This window comes from Lycium barbarum, chromosome 11 (assembly GCF_019175385.1).
Source record: "Lycium barbarum isolate Lr01 chromosome 11, ASM1917538v2, whole genome shotgun sequence".
NCBI classification, from domain to species: domain Eukaryota; kingdom Viridiplantae; phylum Streptophyta; class Magnoliopsida; order Solanales; family Solanaceae; genus Lycium; species Lycium barbarum.
Genome location: NC_083347.1, coordinates 117,685,344 through 117,703,113, shown reverse-complemented (window position 1 = coordinate 117,703,113; position 17,770 = coordinate 117,685,344). Strand labels below are relative to the sequence as shown.

Here is a 17,770-nt window from a genome sequence, read left to right as displayed (position 1 = left end):
GATGTTCGTTTTTCCTACCTGACAGGGTTAGTTTTCAAGTAGGAAAAGAGAACAACTGATAGTTGAGGTGTGTTTCAATATATAAATGGTGATAGTTAATGTAGAAAAATGAAGCAACTGATAGCTGGAGTTTGAAACTCACGAAAAAGTGATGATTCATGTGTATTTTTGACCATTATCTCCTTTCAAAATGAAGTTCTAGTTCTAGTAACTAAAGTGAATCAACCAAGATAAAGATTGCTCAGACTGTATGATATAGTGTATACAGAAGTTTGTTCGCAGGTCCTGGTAAAGTGAAAAAGAAGGTTATTTTTGAGCCCATGGCGGATCATACATTATGAAAAAATAAAAAATAAAACTTTTTTTTTTTACACTTGACATGGTGGAGTCCATGGTGGATTAGTGTCTTTTCATGCTCAAAAGTTGGGGGATTTAGCCCATAAAAAAAAGGAATTTTACATTAATATAGCCGATATATATATATATATATTTATATATTGTTGTATATTAATCTATATATCATATTTTTAAACATAAATAATGTAGAAAATTTATATGAGACTTGCAATTCAAATTATTTTTGGCGAGCAATCAAAATATGTAATTTTCCCAAAACAATATGCTCGCTTAATCCGTCTAAGTTTGGACATTTTTGATACACCTAATTAAGTTAATCTAAAAATTAAGTTGATTTGACTAAATGTATAGTCCAAATTAATTAATCGAAAACCTTGTCAAAAAGTTTCTAATATTTTTTTATTTGATATGTTGTATCCAGTCATACAAAATAAAAAAGTAAATTATAAAAAGGCAAATAAAAAAATTAAAATTTGGTAAGAATTGAGGGTAAGACTATGACAGAAGAGTCACTTAGACGGCGGGATCGACGTGGGTGCTTAATGAGAATTTGGACATTTTCGTTTAGATGCTATTACGTGTTAAATCTACGCTCATCCACTCCAAGTGGGTTTACAGTAGGCACACACATCATCAGTCTACAAACATCCATTCCTTCATCCCTTTTCAAGTTTTTAAAAAATTATCCATTTTCTATCAAATTCTTTGAGACAAAATCCGTTGTGTACCATCTTCTACATGGGTGCTACAGTTTCAGGTATGTTCCTCCTTTAACTTTTGTGTGTACCTTCATATTTGCTACTCTCTCTTCTTTTCTTTTCTTTTCTTTATCTTCGACATACTCTAAGACTCCAGCTTTGCAAGGTAATTGCATAGTTTAATTTTTTGGTTTTTCCTGAGTTCTTTGTTTTTGTCGCGGAATTGGGGTTAGTTTTGTATCTGGAGGTCTAAATAATTGCAGTTGATGCATTTCATTTCTTTTCAAACACGAAATTCTACCAAAGTAATTAATCAAAAGTGTTATATGAGTTTGCAGAAGATACATTTAATTCAAGCTTATCAAACGTTTGCAGCACTGTACTCAATGGGGATAATGTACTTAAAAAAGAGGTTGAAATTTTACCAGGGTAATACTTGTGATTCTTTCTGTTTCTCCTTTTGATAGATCATCCCTTTCCTACAAGAACGTTAACATAGGCTGAGCTGGAGAGTTAGTGAGAATTACTTAGGTGCATAAGATGAACTTTTTTGGTTAATATATATGAACTTCCTTTTGTAAATTCTTCTTTTCAATGTTGTAGTTTGCATATTCCTCCTTTTAGTAGTTTATTTCTTGGAACTCATTTAGCTTAACTCATAACTCGAATTTTATGGTGTGTAAATTTTTGTAGGGAGAATTTTCTGCAAGAAGGCAATGTGATGCTGATGGCGGTACATGGTAGGAATGTAAGTTCCAGGATTCTATTTTCATGAACTCCGCCTGTTTCTAAAACAGCTCGGTGAATATTTCAGTTGAATGTGTTCGTAATTTTTACCTTGCTTACGCTCAATCGTTATGAGAAACTCTCTTGCACGCATGTCGAAAAATGAACTCTTTGATAGAAAATTTTGCACCAGTTAATATAAATTTTTGAAATGACAGTAATGTTATCCTCTAAAATAGGACAATTAGTTGGTGAACAAGCGCTAATTCAAGTCATACATATTTCCAGCATGTCCATAAAGTTGCATTCCTTTGTAATTGAACGAAAAGCATATCGTTGAGACGTTTTGTCTTTTGTTGAACTTGAAACCTTGATGCTTCTCTATTCAATTAAGTTAGAATAGAAATGAAAACATATGTGCAGGTTTGGAACAATGCGATGAGATGTGCTATAAGAGTCCGGTTTTCAAGGATCAACAATGCAGTGCTTATATTGATCGTGCCCCCGATTATATTTCAAATACTTGTGCTCGACACTGTGACTGGGGCACTTTAAATGTTCTTATATGTATGCTTCCAAAGTCTCAACTATAGCTGGAAAAGACATTGTGTGTATTATGTCTACCTACACTTCTCTTTTCCTGGTTAGCTTATGTGATTCCTTTTTTGATTTTTCGTAATATCCTGCAATAGAGTTTATTTATCCTTTTTCGGTAACTAAGAGATGGATGTGCATATATGACACGCACAAAGCAAACACATAATTAATTTCATAGTCAAAGCAGTTCCTAACAAAGGCAAACTTGCTATAGCTTGACACCGTATTATCTACAACAGAATGTGCACGCAATGCATTTTCACAAAATATTTAGATGCTTCAGTTTAACATGAGCAACGCGCTCCTCTTATAAGACTATTTTGATGGTACGGGACAGAAATCTAGAGCTACTACGATGAAGCAACAACTTCTTTGCGAATTCCCTGTTACATCTCATTTAGTTCTTGGTAAGTTCAACAGTTTATGCATACGAAATAGATTGGATATATTACATTTAGAAATTAAGTTCAGGTAGGGATAATGGCCACATCAATAGGAAGTTGGTACCGGTGATGACTGTAATGCAGTTGTTGCTCATACCACTATTAATTTGAGAAACATAAAAAGTGCTCGATGATTAATTAGCTGAGAAGGACTCAATTGATTAAAGTCTAAGATTATGTACATCTTTTGTAGGTTTAATTCCTTAGGTACTGGAGCTCCTGTTCAACTGAACATCTTTTATGCTGTGACAATCATTGTTACGACGATGTTTCCCAGAACTCAGTCTGAAAATCTGCCTGTTTGTCACTGGTGGCCTGGGCGGCTCAGTTCGGCCAAGCCTATGGGTGTGGTGTACCACTGGCAGCTACGGTGGTAAGAACGACAACATATGCTTGGATTTGAACTAAAATTTTCATTTCAAATCCTTATGTTGGGCCCGTGCTTGCACGGCATATCATATCTAGTTTTATCTAGAAGAAGGGGAAGAACTAGAAGCTACTGATTGCCACATAATACTTGCACTATATTAGGAAGCATACTTTACGGACGTTGTACGACTTTTTCCTTTTTTAAGAAGTGTTGTCCAATTGAGAGTTAACATTTGTGGACAAGTGGAAGTATATAGAAATAGTAGTGTTAGCGAGATCCGAATTAAAGACCTCTGATTGCTTTGATATTCTACTAATATGTGTGATTCATTTTATTTAAAAATTTAAATTGTTATAAAAAAAAAATATTTTTATTTACTTAATTATGTCTCATAATTTCCTTTCTGATTGCGCATTTCATATTTTGACTGGGTAGAAAATTTGACCAATTAGCTTACTATTTTTTACTCACTCTGTTATAGGTCATGTCTTACTATTACTTTGTTCCGAAATAATTGACACGCTTCTATGCTTGGAAGTACCTAATGTTACACTTTTTGTTTTACACTTAATGATAGATTTTTACAACCACACAATATTATGGCGTCATAAATTTTAAAAATTTTATTGCAACACAAATACTAAAAGTCTTTATTTTCATCTTAAACTTCTTGCCGATTCAAATTATATCACATAAATTGCAACGGATTGAATAGTTCGTTTTGGTTGTAAAACTTGTCCAAATTAGCCTAACAATATCAAGCAAAGACCCTAGAACACCAGTCTCATGCAATTCAATGTTTTCAAAGTCCACCAACTCTAGAACAAAATAGTACATGTTTTAATTTATGTGTCTTACTTTTTTTTTAGTGTGTTTAAAAAAGAATATCACTTTCTATATTTTGTAACTTTTCAATTCCATACATAGCATATTTAAGACCATGAGATTAAAAGGATATTTTAATACTTATACGAATTTAGTTTAAATTACAAGATTCAAAAGTCTTCTTTATTTTCTTAAATTCTGTATCTAGTCAAACTAAGATATATAAAAATAAAACAGAGAGGGAGTAACAAAAGAAAAATATATAAACCAAATGAGGAATCATAGTAATATTAGCACTAGGCTTTCTCATAATCATTTCTTGAAATAGAGTAGTAATCTACTGCTCGAACTCTCTAAAAATGTCGTCGCATCCGTCTCAAATCCTTCAAAAACACACTACTTTGGAGGATCCAACACGTGCCCATCAACATTTTTGAAGAATCTGAGCAACACATACACTAGTTAGTGCTCCTAGTGAAGTTTAAATATCTATCATGATCATGCAACAGCATGTCAAGATTGAGGGCTGTGGACACAGTCAAACCAACAAAAACAAGAACAGAGAGGGCAGAGAGAAGAAGCATTAGCCCAGAAGCAACATGGCCTTTCACTTGATGTGCATATTGTGCAGAGGCTAAGGCTAGGAATGTGAGGGGAAATGAATAAGCCCACCATGCAACATTGAATTTCCTCATTGATTTCTTGAATATTGCTGGTCTACAAACCTATATCACAACAACTTATTAGATAGACAAGCGTGACCAGTGGAGTACGCAACATTTTTTTTTTAAAAAGTGAACAAATGACTAAATCACAATTCTCCATCACAAGAAGGCTTTTGAAATTAATAGTAAAAAGAATAAATCACTATAATAAACTATCTGTTTTACACTTACTGAAAAGCTTGTTTAGTCACATAAATGTTAAGGCATGTTTAGCATCGGGAGTTTTAAAAACTTTATAGTCACACAAATTTATGATACTTTTAAGACCACGAGGTTCAAAAGTCTTTATTTTTTTCTTAGACTCCGTGCCTAATCAAATCGATTCAAATAAACTGGAATGTAGTATTACTCCATCTGTTTCTTTTTACTAGTCTCTTATACTATTATTTTACTTTTCTATTTTAACAAATCAAGAGAGATTTATTATTTACCTTCAATATTATCCTTATTATTAAATATCTTCAAAAGGTATTGGTAGTCAAATTTATATTTCCAGGCTCCTGTGCATAAATAATATGGTAGTCAAACAAACAATTAATAAATAATTTTTTAAGGGGAGTGACAAGTCAATATATATATATAACACAAGTAAAAAGAAATGAAGGGAGTAATTATTACTTCCCACGGCTCAATTTATACGATGCACTTTGATTGAACACGAAGTTTAAGAAAGAAAGACTTTTGAAACTAATCGTCTAAAACAAGCCATAAATATTTGTATAGCTATAAATTATCTCAATATAAGTAAAACTATTTGTAACTATAAAATAATATCATTTTCCCTGAGGCATACTAAAAAGGAAAGTGATTGCTACATTGAGACAGAGGAAGGTAGTATGTACAAGACTATATATAATGGGATTAAGACTACTAGATATGTCCCTAATTATAATATAAAATGCATGCATGCATATATATATATATATTGAAGCTAATTAAAAAGAAAAAAAGAAGAAGAAGCAAGAAGATAAATAGACTTACCAAAGAGATGAAGAGAAATAGTGAAAGAAAAAAGAGCATTCTGCATGGCATATCAAAATCCCCAGAAATAGAAGCCCATGCTAAGCTAGCCATGCTAGGTGCAGCCACAAACAAGAAAAATGAAGGTCTAAGCATGGCAGGAAGGTGATTACTACCCGATAATCGCTGATAAAGCGTGATAAACACAACTAAATAGTGTGCTAATCCAAGTGTAAATATGCAAATTGCACTTTCCTTCCACTCCATTTGGCTAGCTATCCAAGCACCAACCAAATTTCCCAAAACAGAAAGTTGACTTGTTGGATTTGCAACCATTGACAAGAACTTCCTCTCAGTAGTGAACCATTGTCCATAAATTTTCACATCGAGAATCACCACGGGGACTACGAATATCCACCATAAAACTTGGCAAGAATAAAGATTTGGGATTGTGAATGGCACTGATTGGAGCAATAGAAGCCAAGAAATCCATGGTGCAAAGAGATAATTGACACCAACAGGGTGCAAGAACTCTGATTTCACTAATTGGAAGTGAAAAATGCACCTTAAAATGTAGAGAAAAGAGAGGATCATAAGGGTACAAAGTGAAATCCACCATAGTAGAAGGAAAGTAGTTGAAGGGAGTGAGTGATATTTGTGTTTAAAGGTTTGTGATTTGACCAAATGTTCAGTTAGAATTTTCCATAACAACGCTTGACCACCTAGAGAGAGGGTAATTCTGAAATAGCCTGCATGAAGTTTAGACAATAGGGAAGTAGAAGACATTGATTTCTTGGCAACATCTTTAGAGTGAATTTTCTCATCACTTATTGTGACCTTGATTGTCGACTCAAAAGCTTCTTCCCCCATTGAAATGGTTTTGTAAAAATACAAATTGAATGTAGGAGAATATGGTCTACATTTGTGGTATTTAGGGGTATATATAGGTGACTTGAAGATTAAAAGTTCACACTCATATAATACAAGATTAGTAAAATTAGTAAAGCAAGATGTACTGTGGGACCCGTCATGATCATTCGTGGGATATGAAGTAAACATCCTTTGTTAGGTCACTTAGCTGTACCATGCATTTTATTATAATCAATTAATTATATATACTAACAATGTAAAAATATTTTTACATTATTAGTGTACTTTGACTTATCATAGAAGATTGCTTCCCCTTTATCAAGGCTATCAATTAGATATTTTATGGAGTATACCTATTGCTATCTTTTAAATGACAAAATTATGTAATTTGTTTTTACATTGTTAATGCATAGAACGTATGCTTTTATTATAATCGTGAAAAACTTACTTAGATATTCCATCAGTTCAAGCTTCATTGCTCTTAAATAGAGGTATGAATCTCAATCATTATTATTTTTGTCCATTAAGTGCATTTATTGTTTTCCTTAAAATCACTTATTTGCTCTTAATAGGTCAGCATCATTTACAACTCATACGGAGTTTTAAAACATCAAGACATTACTCATTTAAAGATTCATGTGAAGACGACTTTATACTATTACTTTGTTTGTTATAGACACACAACTAGCATCATCAACTTCCAATACATAATCACTATTGCCGACCATCATCGTATATATCGACCACCACAACTAATCATCTCCACGATCAATTTTTATCACGCAACCACCAGTACGGACCACCAATTATAATCACTAATCACCACCATCAATCACAACATATCATCACTAATCACCTCCACGATGGATTAACTAATTCTGCCTTCACCTACATCGCAAACTATCACCACCACCAACCACCAGTCCACCTCCACTGCCATATTTTAACCACACATTAGCTACACCACCGGCCTTCACCTTCAACAACCAATAAAAACCACTATCATGTCAACCACCACTATCTACCACCACTATACAATCAACACTCCTTCAACCACAACCACCTCTACCAATAATAACTATCACTAGCCGCAACTTCATAGCCACAACTTCATAGCCACAATTCTCGATAACCATTATCGTCAGCTGATATAACCGTTAACTTTTAGAGCGTGTGCTTCGTCAAACAAATAAATTTTATATCACTACACTTCATGCTTCATCAAATAAACAATTTTAGACGTGATTAAATGTGTTTTTGTGTGTGTTCATGTTACCCATAGTAAATAATAATTAAAATGCATATAAGAGAGTTGAGAGACATATGTTACGCATTTATTAGCTTTATTCAGTGTGTATAAGTTTTTAGAGCAACAACGTAATCCTAACTAGGCTTGGAGTAATTAATGTTTCATTCTTAGAGATAATAAATATTTGATCCTATTTATTGCACGAATAACTAGGTAGTTATAAAGGCTGAATTGGGTGGTGTGCCTCATGTTAGCACTATGCTCATATAGTTGGTATATTGAAATAAATTGTTGCTTTACCTTCCAATCGGTGCTTCGCCATAACTTTATTCCCAAAGTTTTTATTTTGTTTTATTTTATATTCTGTGCTTCTTCTCCTTTCTTTCTTTCTTTCTTTTTTTCTTTCTTTCTTTGTCATTTCATCCGTTAAAATTTATGTGATTTATTATTTTTCAAAATATATTTTGAAAAGATATTAAATTTTAATATTTAGTAAGTTTTTAATTTCAATTCTTATATTTTGTCTCAGTGACACTTCCTTATAGAATCTGTAAAATGCTTAAGATTACATGATTTAAAGGATATTTTTCATTTGTCATACACATTTTTAATTTACTATTATAAGATTCAAAATTCTTCTTTATATTCTTAAATTTTGTGTATCGAACTAAAACACATAAAATGTAATGAAGGAAATAATAATCCTAACAAAATATCACTTTAGGTTCTTGTATGTCGTCAATATAATACTCCCTATTAAATTCAATGCAACACAATAACAATTACACCGCATTCTCAAACAAATTTGCTATATAGATTCCCACTTTTTCATTTAAACTCATTTTCTATCCACCAATATCATCATACTAAATTAAATTTAGTGACTCAAATAAAACAATTATAACCCCACACCTAGCTCCGCCCACCCACCCCTACCCAAACACAAGGAAAAAAAGATAAAAGAAAAGCAAAACGAACCACAAAAGAAGGTTTTTTGAAAAAAAAAAAAAATTAACGTATGTACTTCACACTTCCTCAGGAGTAAATTTCTCAAGTGGTCACACAGGTTAATAAAATTATTGAGCAAAGTCATTTTATTTTATCTCGTATCAATAAAATCACTCAACTTGTGTGTTATATCTTAGAAAATCACTATTATCGCATAATGAATTAAATTTATCCTTATTGACATTTTAAATTCTAATTTATAATTCATGTAGGACCAGCTAGTAGTCTAATAATAAAATTTACTAAAACATTTACTTATGATTATTTTCGGTCTCTCATCAAAACTAGAAAGTGCTTATCCACTGGGGAAGCTACTTATCAGAAAATTACAACTCTAAACACAATATTGTATTTGAAAACGTAATTAAGTTTTTTCTCTTTCTCTATTTATAATGATGTAAGAAGATTGAACACTTAATTACTTTTTCAATGAGTACATGTCCACCCTAAGTACAACTTCTATCTTTTTACATCATTGTTAAATAGAGAAAGAGGAATAACTTATAAATTATGTTTTCAAATACAACAATACTCTATTTTGAGTTGTGATGTTTTGATTAACTTAGTTACATTTTAAAATAGAATGTTCTGTTTTGAGTTGTGATTCTTTGATTAGTAGTTTTCCCGGTGGACAAACACAGTGGCGAAACTAGGAGTTATACTAAGGGTGTCAAAACATAAAAAAAAAAAAATATACGACGAAATTAAGGGGTTCAACACATAGTATATATACATAAACAATTTCTTTTTACGTATTTACAAAGTGCAATTTTTCGGCGAATACATGTGTCTCTGCCACTGGACAAACACTTTCTAGTTTTGATGAGATAGAAAATGATCCTAAATTAATGTTTTCAGTAAATTTTATTACTACGCTACTAGTTGAGTTCCACATAGAATATGAATTAGAATCTAAAATGTCAGTAAAGATTTTCGGCGTAATCTAATTCATAATCCGCCAATAGTAATTTTCTAAAATATAAAACAGAAGTTGCATCAAGTGAATACAAAACAAAACAAAATGAATTTTTTTCATAATTCCTTTAGCTTGAGTGAATATTTAAGAAATTTATTCACTTCCTCATACAAAAAGGTGTCTAACCTCATACTTACCCTAATTTTTAGCATTGATAGAAGAATTAAAACGTAAATACTATAAACTCGGAAAGAGTGTTGACATGATGTTATTAGTAATTACATAGTTTAGTGCCTCAGCTTTAGCCCCCACTTGTGTGGTCTTCTTTAAATATGTCAAAATATTGCTTATGCTTCTCAGCCACAACGATATCCTTTTTAACAATATCAACCCAACTTGAATTAGGTAGCAAATATTTTTAAATTGATACTCAAATTTAAAAGGTGTACTGCAAGAAAGATATGACATAGACGTCATGGCAAAACAAAATTAAACAAGTATATATATTTATACATGCATGAATTCAACCAAAGCAAAATTGTTTGATTTTGAAGACTCCTAAGACGTTGCATGTTCCTGCTAGCTTTGCATTACATGGTTATAGTTTATATACATACCTAAAAAGGTTATTAAGAACTTAAAAAATAGAAGAAAAAAATAATAAGAATCGGTTATAATAGTTTTCCAGTTGAATGTACTAATAAAAAATAACAATCAATAGCCAAGCTAAGTTGGTCACATTCGACATGAATTACAATCAAAGGGCGGTAAAAATGTAAATAAATTAATATCAAAATATACGTAAATATGTGCAACATCATCGTACCCATTCGTACTCAAAACAACATCAAGTCTCCAAGGAGAAGAGTCTTTTGTCGGTGGAACAATATAATGAAGAGAAGTATGAAACAATATAGAACAATATAGCACAAACCCAAAATACATATGTCAAGGAGCATCTAAGATAGATCAAATACATATGAAACATTACTAGAAACAGAGGTTTTTCACACCGATATTTAGTGAGAAATTTGTGCTATAAAACATGATTTTTTTCACCTCATTCCTATCGAATCAGCCACAATGATATCCTTTTTAACAATATCAACCCAACTTCCTAATTTTTCCGTATGAAAACCCTATTGTTTAGATTTTTCCCACTAACATTCAGTGGAAAATAGGCACTAAACATTTTTCAATGGGAAAATAGAAATTTTTCAGTAGTGAAACACATAATGTGAAAATAAAAGAAACTGAACATGATGAAATAGAAGCTGCACCGCGAACCAACTGCGGATGGCTCCTCTACTGAAAGCTTCACACGCCTTGAACAAGATCAACAAGACCCAACAACAATAGTAGCAAGATGAATTTGCACATATTAGTGATTGAATTTGGTGAGTTTATACTTAGTGAGTTCATCGATCCGCTCCCTGTTATACCCTTCAGAGAAAGTCTTTCAAAATAATGCATAAAAAAAAAAACAATAACAAAGTATATACAGATCTGCTACAAAATAATAAAGCAGGTAAGATAAATAGCAAATAGGTACAAATCAAACCACATCAGATAACCAACCATGGGTCCTCATGGGTTATGACCACTAGACCGATTACCCTTGTGGATACCAAGTAATCCACTAGATCAAAACCATATGGGCCCTTGTGGATACTAGGAATCTACTAGACCTAATTTATGCACCCTCAACAAATACTAGATTTGATAGATATACTGGCAACAACTCTTTTGGCAATAAAAATAATATAGTTGACAAAATTCAATATTTGGCAACAACTTAGTCTTATTGGCATATATGATGAATCTTTAAAAAATAATTTTTTTTATTGCCAAACAATTTAATTTGGTTGTCATAGTATTGACTGTTGTTGCAAAAAGTATATTTGGCAACAACAAAAATGTCGTTGCACATCGTCGCAATAACAGTCGTTGGGAAAAGTTTATACAACAAAAAAAAATGTTGTTGTCAAAAATGCTTTTTGCAATAGTAGTCTATCTATGGCAACAAAAATATTTTTGTTGGCAAATGTCATCTTTCTTGTTGAACCAGTTAGATATTAATATCAACTCAATTAACTGACATATATAATGAATAGTGCAAGAGATCACATTATTAGATAGTGTCATGTCAATCAAAGCATGTAGCATTGCCAAAAATTTCTAACATGATTTAACAATGCAGTTCTTGAATGTCATGCTCAGCATGTAGAAAAATAGTTTCAAACCATACATTAAGTCTCAATAGAGTTATTACATAGTCATAGAAGAGTATATATGACACCTGGTAAGTAGCTCAAAGTAGCATGAATGACCTAGCACGAGCTCGCCTCATAAAATAGTAGGTATTTGAAGGCGATAATGCAAGTTTTGGTCATATTTTTGAAAAAGAAAGCAAGAAGTCAAAGTCTCACTCATAGTTTGATCTTCAACCTAGCACTGTCCAACTCTCTAACTATACGGCCTCCAATAGCCTCAATTTATACAAAATATCGAATAATGCATCAAGTTAGGCTAAGCTGCCCATTTTCATAATTTTCGAAAAGTCAAATTATCATTCCTCAGTCAACGCGATCAAGTTTCAATCTTGGCTGCATTTACTAGGTCAAATTTCGAGTTTTCTATTTTAGGACCAAGGTAAAAAATCCCCAAAACATCACATGATTTTATGGCTAAAATTCTCCAAACTGAAGTATAATTGTCATAGGATGTTAGAGCATCGTTACTTAATTTAATGATTTAAGGTGAAATCACTACATTTGATAACACTCTTAAGCTTTTCTTTTTTCCAAAATGGCAAAAATTACGATCTAATTTCATACTGTTTGAACATATATATACCAATTCCATCACTTATTTGCTAGGTAGAACATCTCCTCACAATTGTGCCGTACAATCTAAGTTGACCCTCGTGGTCGCGACATCTCCCTCACAATAGAGGTGTTTGATCAGAAATCAACTCTCTATTTCCTTCTTTGCGGTAGCTCGTCAAGTTAACTCACACGTTCACAGTCACATAGAATAATTTCTCCGTAACCAATCAACCTGCCAGTTTCATCACTTCACAATCACGGTGTTTGGTCTAGCGATTACGATACCAAACACTAGCAAAAAATCTATAACATCCATATGGTTCGGCAAGTGTCGAGACACCCTTGAAACCTCGATTTTCAACCCCGACTATTTTGGAAATCCAAATGATTATATAAACCTATTCAAAGTCCGAAATCATCATTCTAACCATAAATACTCAAAATCAAGGGTTGGTTGTTACCTTTTCAGGGCGTTGAACAACCAACTCAGAACTAGTATTGGTAAGGTAATTAAAACAATGCATTTTTATGGTCCCAATGAGTTTTCACGCAATGTGATTTCTGTCAAGTACCACATGATACCATATTAAAGTGTGACCATCTTATTTAAAAGTCTAAACTTTCAGATGAAATAGTAAAAAAAACTTGTTAGAGATTATACTTGTCGCTCGACGGTTGTGCAAGAGTCTCAAATTGAAGGGTTGATTATGTCTAGGACAACTTCACCCATTGTCTTTAGATTTTGAATTGGATGTTCAGATTCTTGCCCACAACTATCAACAACAACAACAACAACAACCCAGTGAAATCCCACATCGTAGGGTCTGGGGAGGGTAGAGTGTACGCAGACCTTACTCCTACCAAGGTAGGACGGCTGTTTCCGAAAGACCTTCGGCTCAATAAAAGCATAAAAAGGAGTCAGATAAGGTTAAGAGAATCAAAGCGATATGAAATGAAATAATGCAAGCGACACAGATAACACAGGATAATCAAAGCACAGGAAATAACAGATAATAGCAGAAATCTGAGCAGAAGAAATTCTATTACGATAATGCGACTACTAATAAGAATGGAAAACGGGACTATCTACTAGCCTTCTACCCTAATTTGGGTCCTCCAAACCCTCCTATCTAAGGTCATGTCCTCGGTAAGCTGTAGTTGCGCCATGTCGTGTCTAATTACCTCTCCCCAATACTTCTTCGGTCTACCCCTACCTCGTCTGAAACCATCCATGGCCAACCTCTCATACCTCCGCACTGGGACATCTGTGTCTCTCCTCTTCACATGCCCAAACCATCTTAATCTCGCTTCTCGCATCTTATCTTCCACCGAGGCCACCCCCACCTTATCCCGAATATGCTCATTCCTAATCCTGTCACTCCTGGTGTGGCCACACATCCATCTTAACATTCTCATCTCGGAAACTTTCATCTTTTGAACGTGAGAGATCTTAACCGGCCAACACTCCGCTCCATACAACATAGTCGGTCTAACCACCACTTTGTAGAACTTGCCCTTAAGTTTTGGTGGCACCTTCTTGTCACATAGCACTCCGGAAGCAAGCCTCTATTTCATCCATCCTGCCCCAATACGATGTGTGACATCATCGTCAATCTCCCCGCAGCTTTGCAGAATATACCCAAGGTACTTGAAATTACTTTTCTTCTGGACGGTCTGGGTACCAAGTCTCACTTCCAAGCCAGCCTCCTGAGGTGCTTCACTGAACTTACACTCCAAGTACTCTGTCTTGGTCCTACTCAGCTTAAACCCTTTAGACTCCAGAGTATGTCTCCAACTCTCCAGCTTAGCGTTAACTCCGCTACGAGTCTCGTCGATCAGGACTATGTCGTCCGTGAACAACATACACCATGGCACCTCACCTTGAATTTGCCGTGTCAATTCATCCATCACCAAGGCAAATAAAAACGGACTAAGAGCTGATCCTTGATGCAACCCCATCACAACTGGAAAATGCTCTGAGTCTCCTCCTACTGTCCTTACCCTGGTTTTGGCTCCATCATACATGTCCTTGATCACCCCAATGTACGCCACAGATACACTTTTAGCCTCCAAGCATTTCCATAGGATCTGTCTTGGAACTTTGTCATAAGCCTTTTCTAGGTCGATGAATACCATGTGTAAGTCCTTCTTTCTCTCCCTATACTACTGCTCCACCAACCTTCTCACAAGATGAATGGCTTCTGTAGTTGAGCGTCCCGACATGAATCCGAACTGGTTCTCTGAAATAGACACACCTCTCCTCACCCTCATCTCCACCACCCTTTCCCACACTTTCAAACAACTATCAATGGAAGGAAAATAATATTAATAAATTCACAACTGCATGTCTTGCTGCGTTAAGCAGCTTAGGACATGAGAATGAGGTGCAAAAGACTAATTTCATTATACTATTAGTATATGATTAGGTACTTAATTATTTTATCAATAGCCGCACATAACTTAATTATCAGACCTTATTATTAATCAATCTTCACGTAGTACTGCCCTAGCTAATCTACACTTGTAGCACATTGGGAATCTGCTAGACACCCATGTTAAAGACCAAACAAGATCACACTTTAATTTGTGATGGTAAAAGGCAAAGAAAAGATATTAATCTATATGCGAATTGTTAATCTTACTTTAGGTTAAACTATTTACATAATTGCATAATTTACTCTCCAATTGAGCAACCACTAATTATGCATCTTGAGTCACTTTTGAGAGATGAATTGATTTTTTTTTTTTAATTTAAGCCATCACCATGGTTATGATCCCAATGGTGTGAAGGGTTAGGCTAGACCCCTACCATGTCAATTGATCACAAAAAAATTACACGTTAGAGGGGAACATGGACCAAAACCTCTAACCAAAGTCAAGTACATGTTATGTTCCAAAAAGAAAGGAAGGATTAAGCCTATACACTATCCTTCTCTAGCAAAAATACTCTCAACTTACAAAGAAATTACATTTATTCATATCTCCTTCTCATTGAGGGGAACCTCCATTTGTCTAGTTGAATTAAACCTTTAACTTCCTTTGGGAGTTGTTGAAAGGAGGTATACAAGGTTTCATTTCCACTAGTTGATGCGAGTTTTGCCAAGTAATCAGCATTGGTATTAGCTTCTCTATAACAGTGAATGAATTCCACTGCTTCATTTTCTCTTGTAACTCTTTGAATGATGTTTTTCAATCTCTTGTTAGCAGTGGTCTTTTTTATGAGCATATCACTGATGATTTTAGAATCCATTTCTATGATAATGTTGTTGAAGTCGTTAACTTTACACCAGTTAACTGCAAATTCAACAGCTTTTACTTCCGAGTAGTTGCTGCTGTAGCAGTCCACTGGTTTGGAAAAGGCTATACAAAATCACCATTGCTATCCCTTATAATACCACCTATACCAGCTTTGTTTTTGCTTTTGAAATAACTGCCATCAACATTCACCTTCAAAATTCCTTGGGCAGGGGAGTGCCAGCTGACCTGAGTGATTATCATAGCAGGCTGGAATTTTTCAATGTTCTCACAGATCTTTCGGCCAGCTTCCTGTTAGGATGCAGTTGGGAAACCGCTGATTCACTGCTGATTTCTCCAATCAAACAATGTAATTTTTTATGTATGGATCAAATGCAAGTGATTTTTGACGTATTCCACAAAAAAGCTTTTTCGCTTTGTGGACTTTTTTAAAGTCCACTCATTAAAAGCATAGGAAATTACGCAGCTTTGTTCATTTTGTTTATTCATTTTCTTAACAAAAAAAAAAAGATTCAAATTTCTTTCATCAAGTTATGGTGAAAGTATAAATTAATCTATGACCCTAGGTGATACCAAAGGGTCAAATAATAGATTTAGCGATTCTGTTAGCCCAGAATTGTGGGATGATAAACAACTTTAGTAAAAATAATAATTAAGTGTACATTAACTAAATGATGGAGAATAATGAACTAGGAATAAGGCTATGTATGAACTGGATTTAGAAGAAACAGAGATTGTTACACTTTAATTTTGTGTAACATTTACATGAATGTATGCAGTCATGATAATGAAATTCTTTCAAGAACTTAACGTAAATTTTAAGATAATTAGTCAAGGAGATGTAATAGGCATAGCAACCATGGGTAGGTAAGCGTCTTCTAAGCCATTCTATTCATCCAAAAGAGAAGGGAAGAAGCCTATGAATTTGCATGACCGGCAAATTTAACTCTATTTATATCCAGAGCCAGTGACGGCTTCAGAATTTTGAGTTCGTGGGTGCTTAACTTTTCTTTGACATGAAGTTATTACCAGTCTCATACTATAAGTGGTACAACTATTTAAACACGATGGTGAAAAAAGTTTATGTGAAAACTCATAGTAATGTTATCAATACCTTGAATGTATGATGACATTTTTTTTTTTTGGTGAGTTTTGCGATTCTAAAAGAACTGTCCGTCTTCAGAAGTGGTCAAACTTCAAAATCTTTTACTTTTAAGTAGATTTTTTATTTCTTTCTTTGCTACAGAGAACTAGATAAAGTAAAAAAGGACTAGAGAAAACAACACAAAATGTCTCCAAAATGCAAAATATTTACCCGAGTATCCCCGCCCAAAACTCTTCCTCCATGATATACCATCACCGTATATTTATATATTATGATGGTATCATGGAGGACGAAGAGAAGGACTGAAGCAATCCTCAATGATACCATCTCAGTATATTTACGTACCAAGACGATATCACGGAGGACTGAGGAGTGTCTCACTGAAGGACTGAAGCAGCCCTCCACCATACCATCACATAATATGTATATAAGATGATGGTATCATAGAGGTTTCTTTAAGAAAAATGTCTTTTGAATAAATGAACATGATACCATCTCAGTATATTTATATATTATGTTGGTATTATAATTTTGAAGGCATTTCGGGTAAATAGTTTTAGGGGCATGAAAGTAAGAAGGGTATGGGCGTGTAATTATTTTATTTTTAGGGGGCAGCGACGTTCTTTTCTCAAATGACTATTTATGAACTTTTCCTATGGACCTCAACGAATGGAGGCCCAATTTCTTTTGCAGACTGACGCATAAAGCCCACTATCCTACCTAAATGAACTTGTTTTGGCTTCTGTATTTGCATTTTTAGTGTAATTTACATGAATTTTTAACCATTTTTGTTTGAAAGATTGTTGAGAGATTAGAGGCTTTCTTTTAGGATTTAAGT

General features: G+C 33.9%; 1 protein-coding gene across 1 annotated transcript; it reads right to left on the bottom strand.

Annotated features, from left to right (window-relative positions):
- Nucleotides 1-4,177: 4,177 nt before the first annotated feature.
- Nucleotides 4,178-6,618, bottom strand: LOC132619202 (S-type anion channel SLAH1-like). The gene is made up of 2 exons (XM_060334156.1): nucleotides 5,723-6,618; nucleotides 4,178-4,741 (listed from the first exon to the last, which is right to left on the bottom strand). Exons 1-2 carry the CDS (start codon nucleotides 6,569-6,571, stop codon nucleotides 4,475-4,477), a joined length of 1,116 nt encoding a protein of 371 aa, XP_060190139.1. The 5' UTR covers nucleotides 6,572-6,618; the 3' UTR covers nucleotides 4,178-4,474.
- Nucleotides 6,619-17,770: the final 11,152 nt, after the last annotated feature.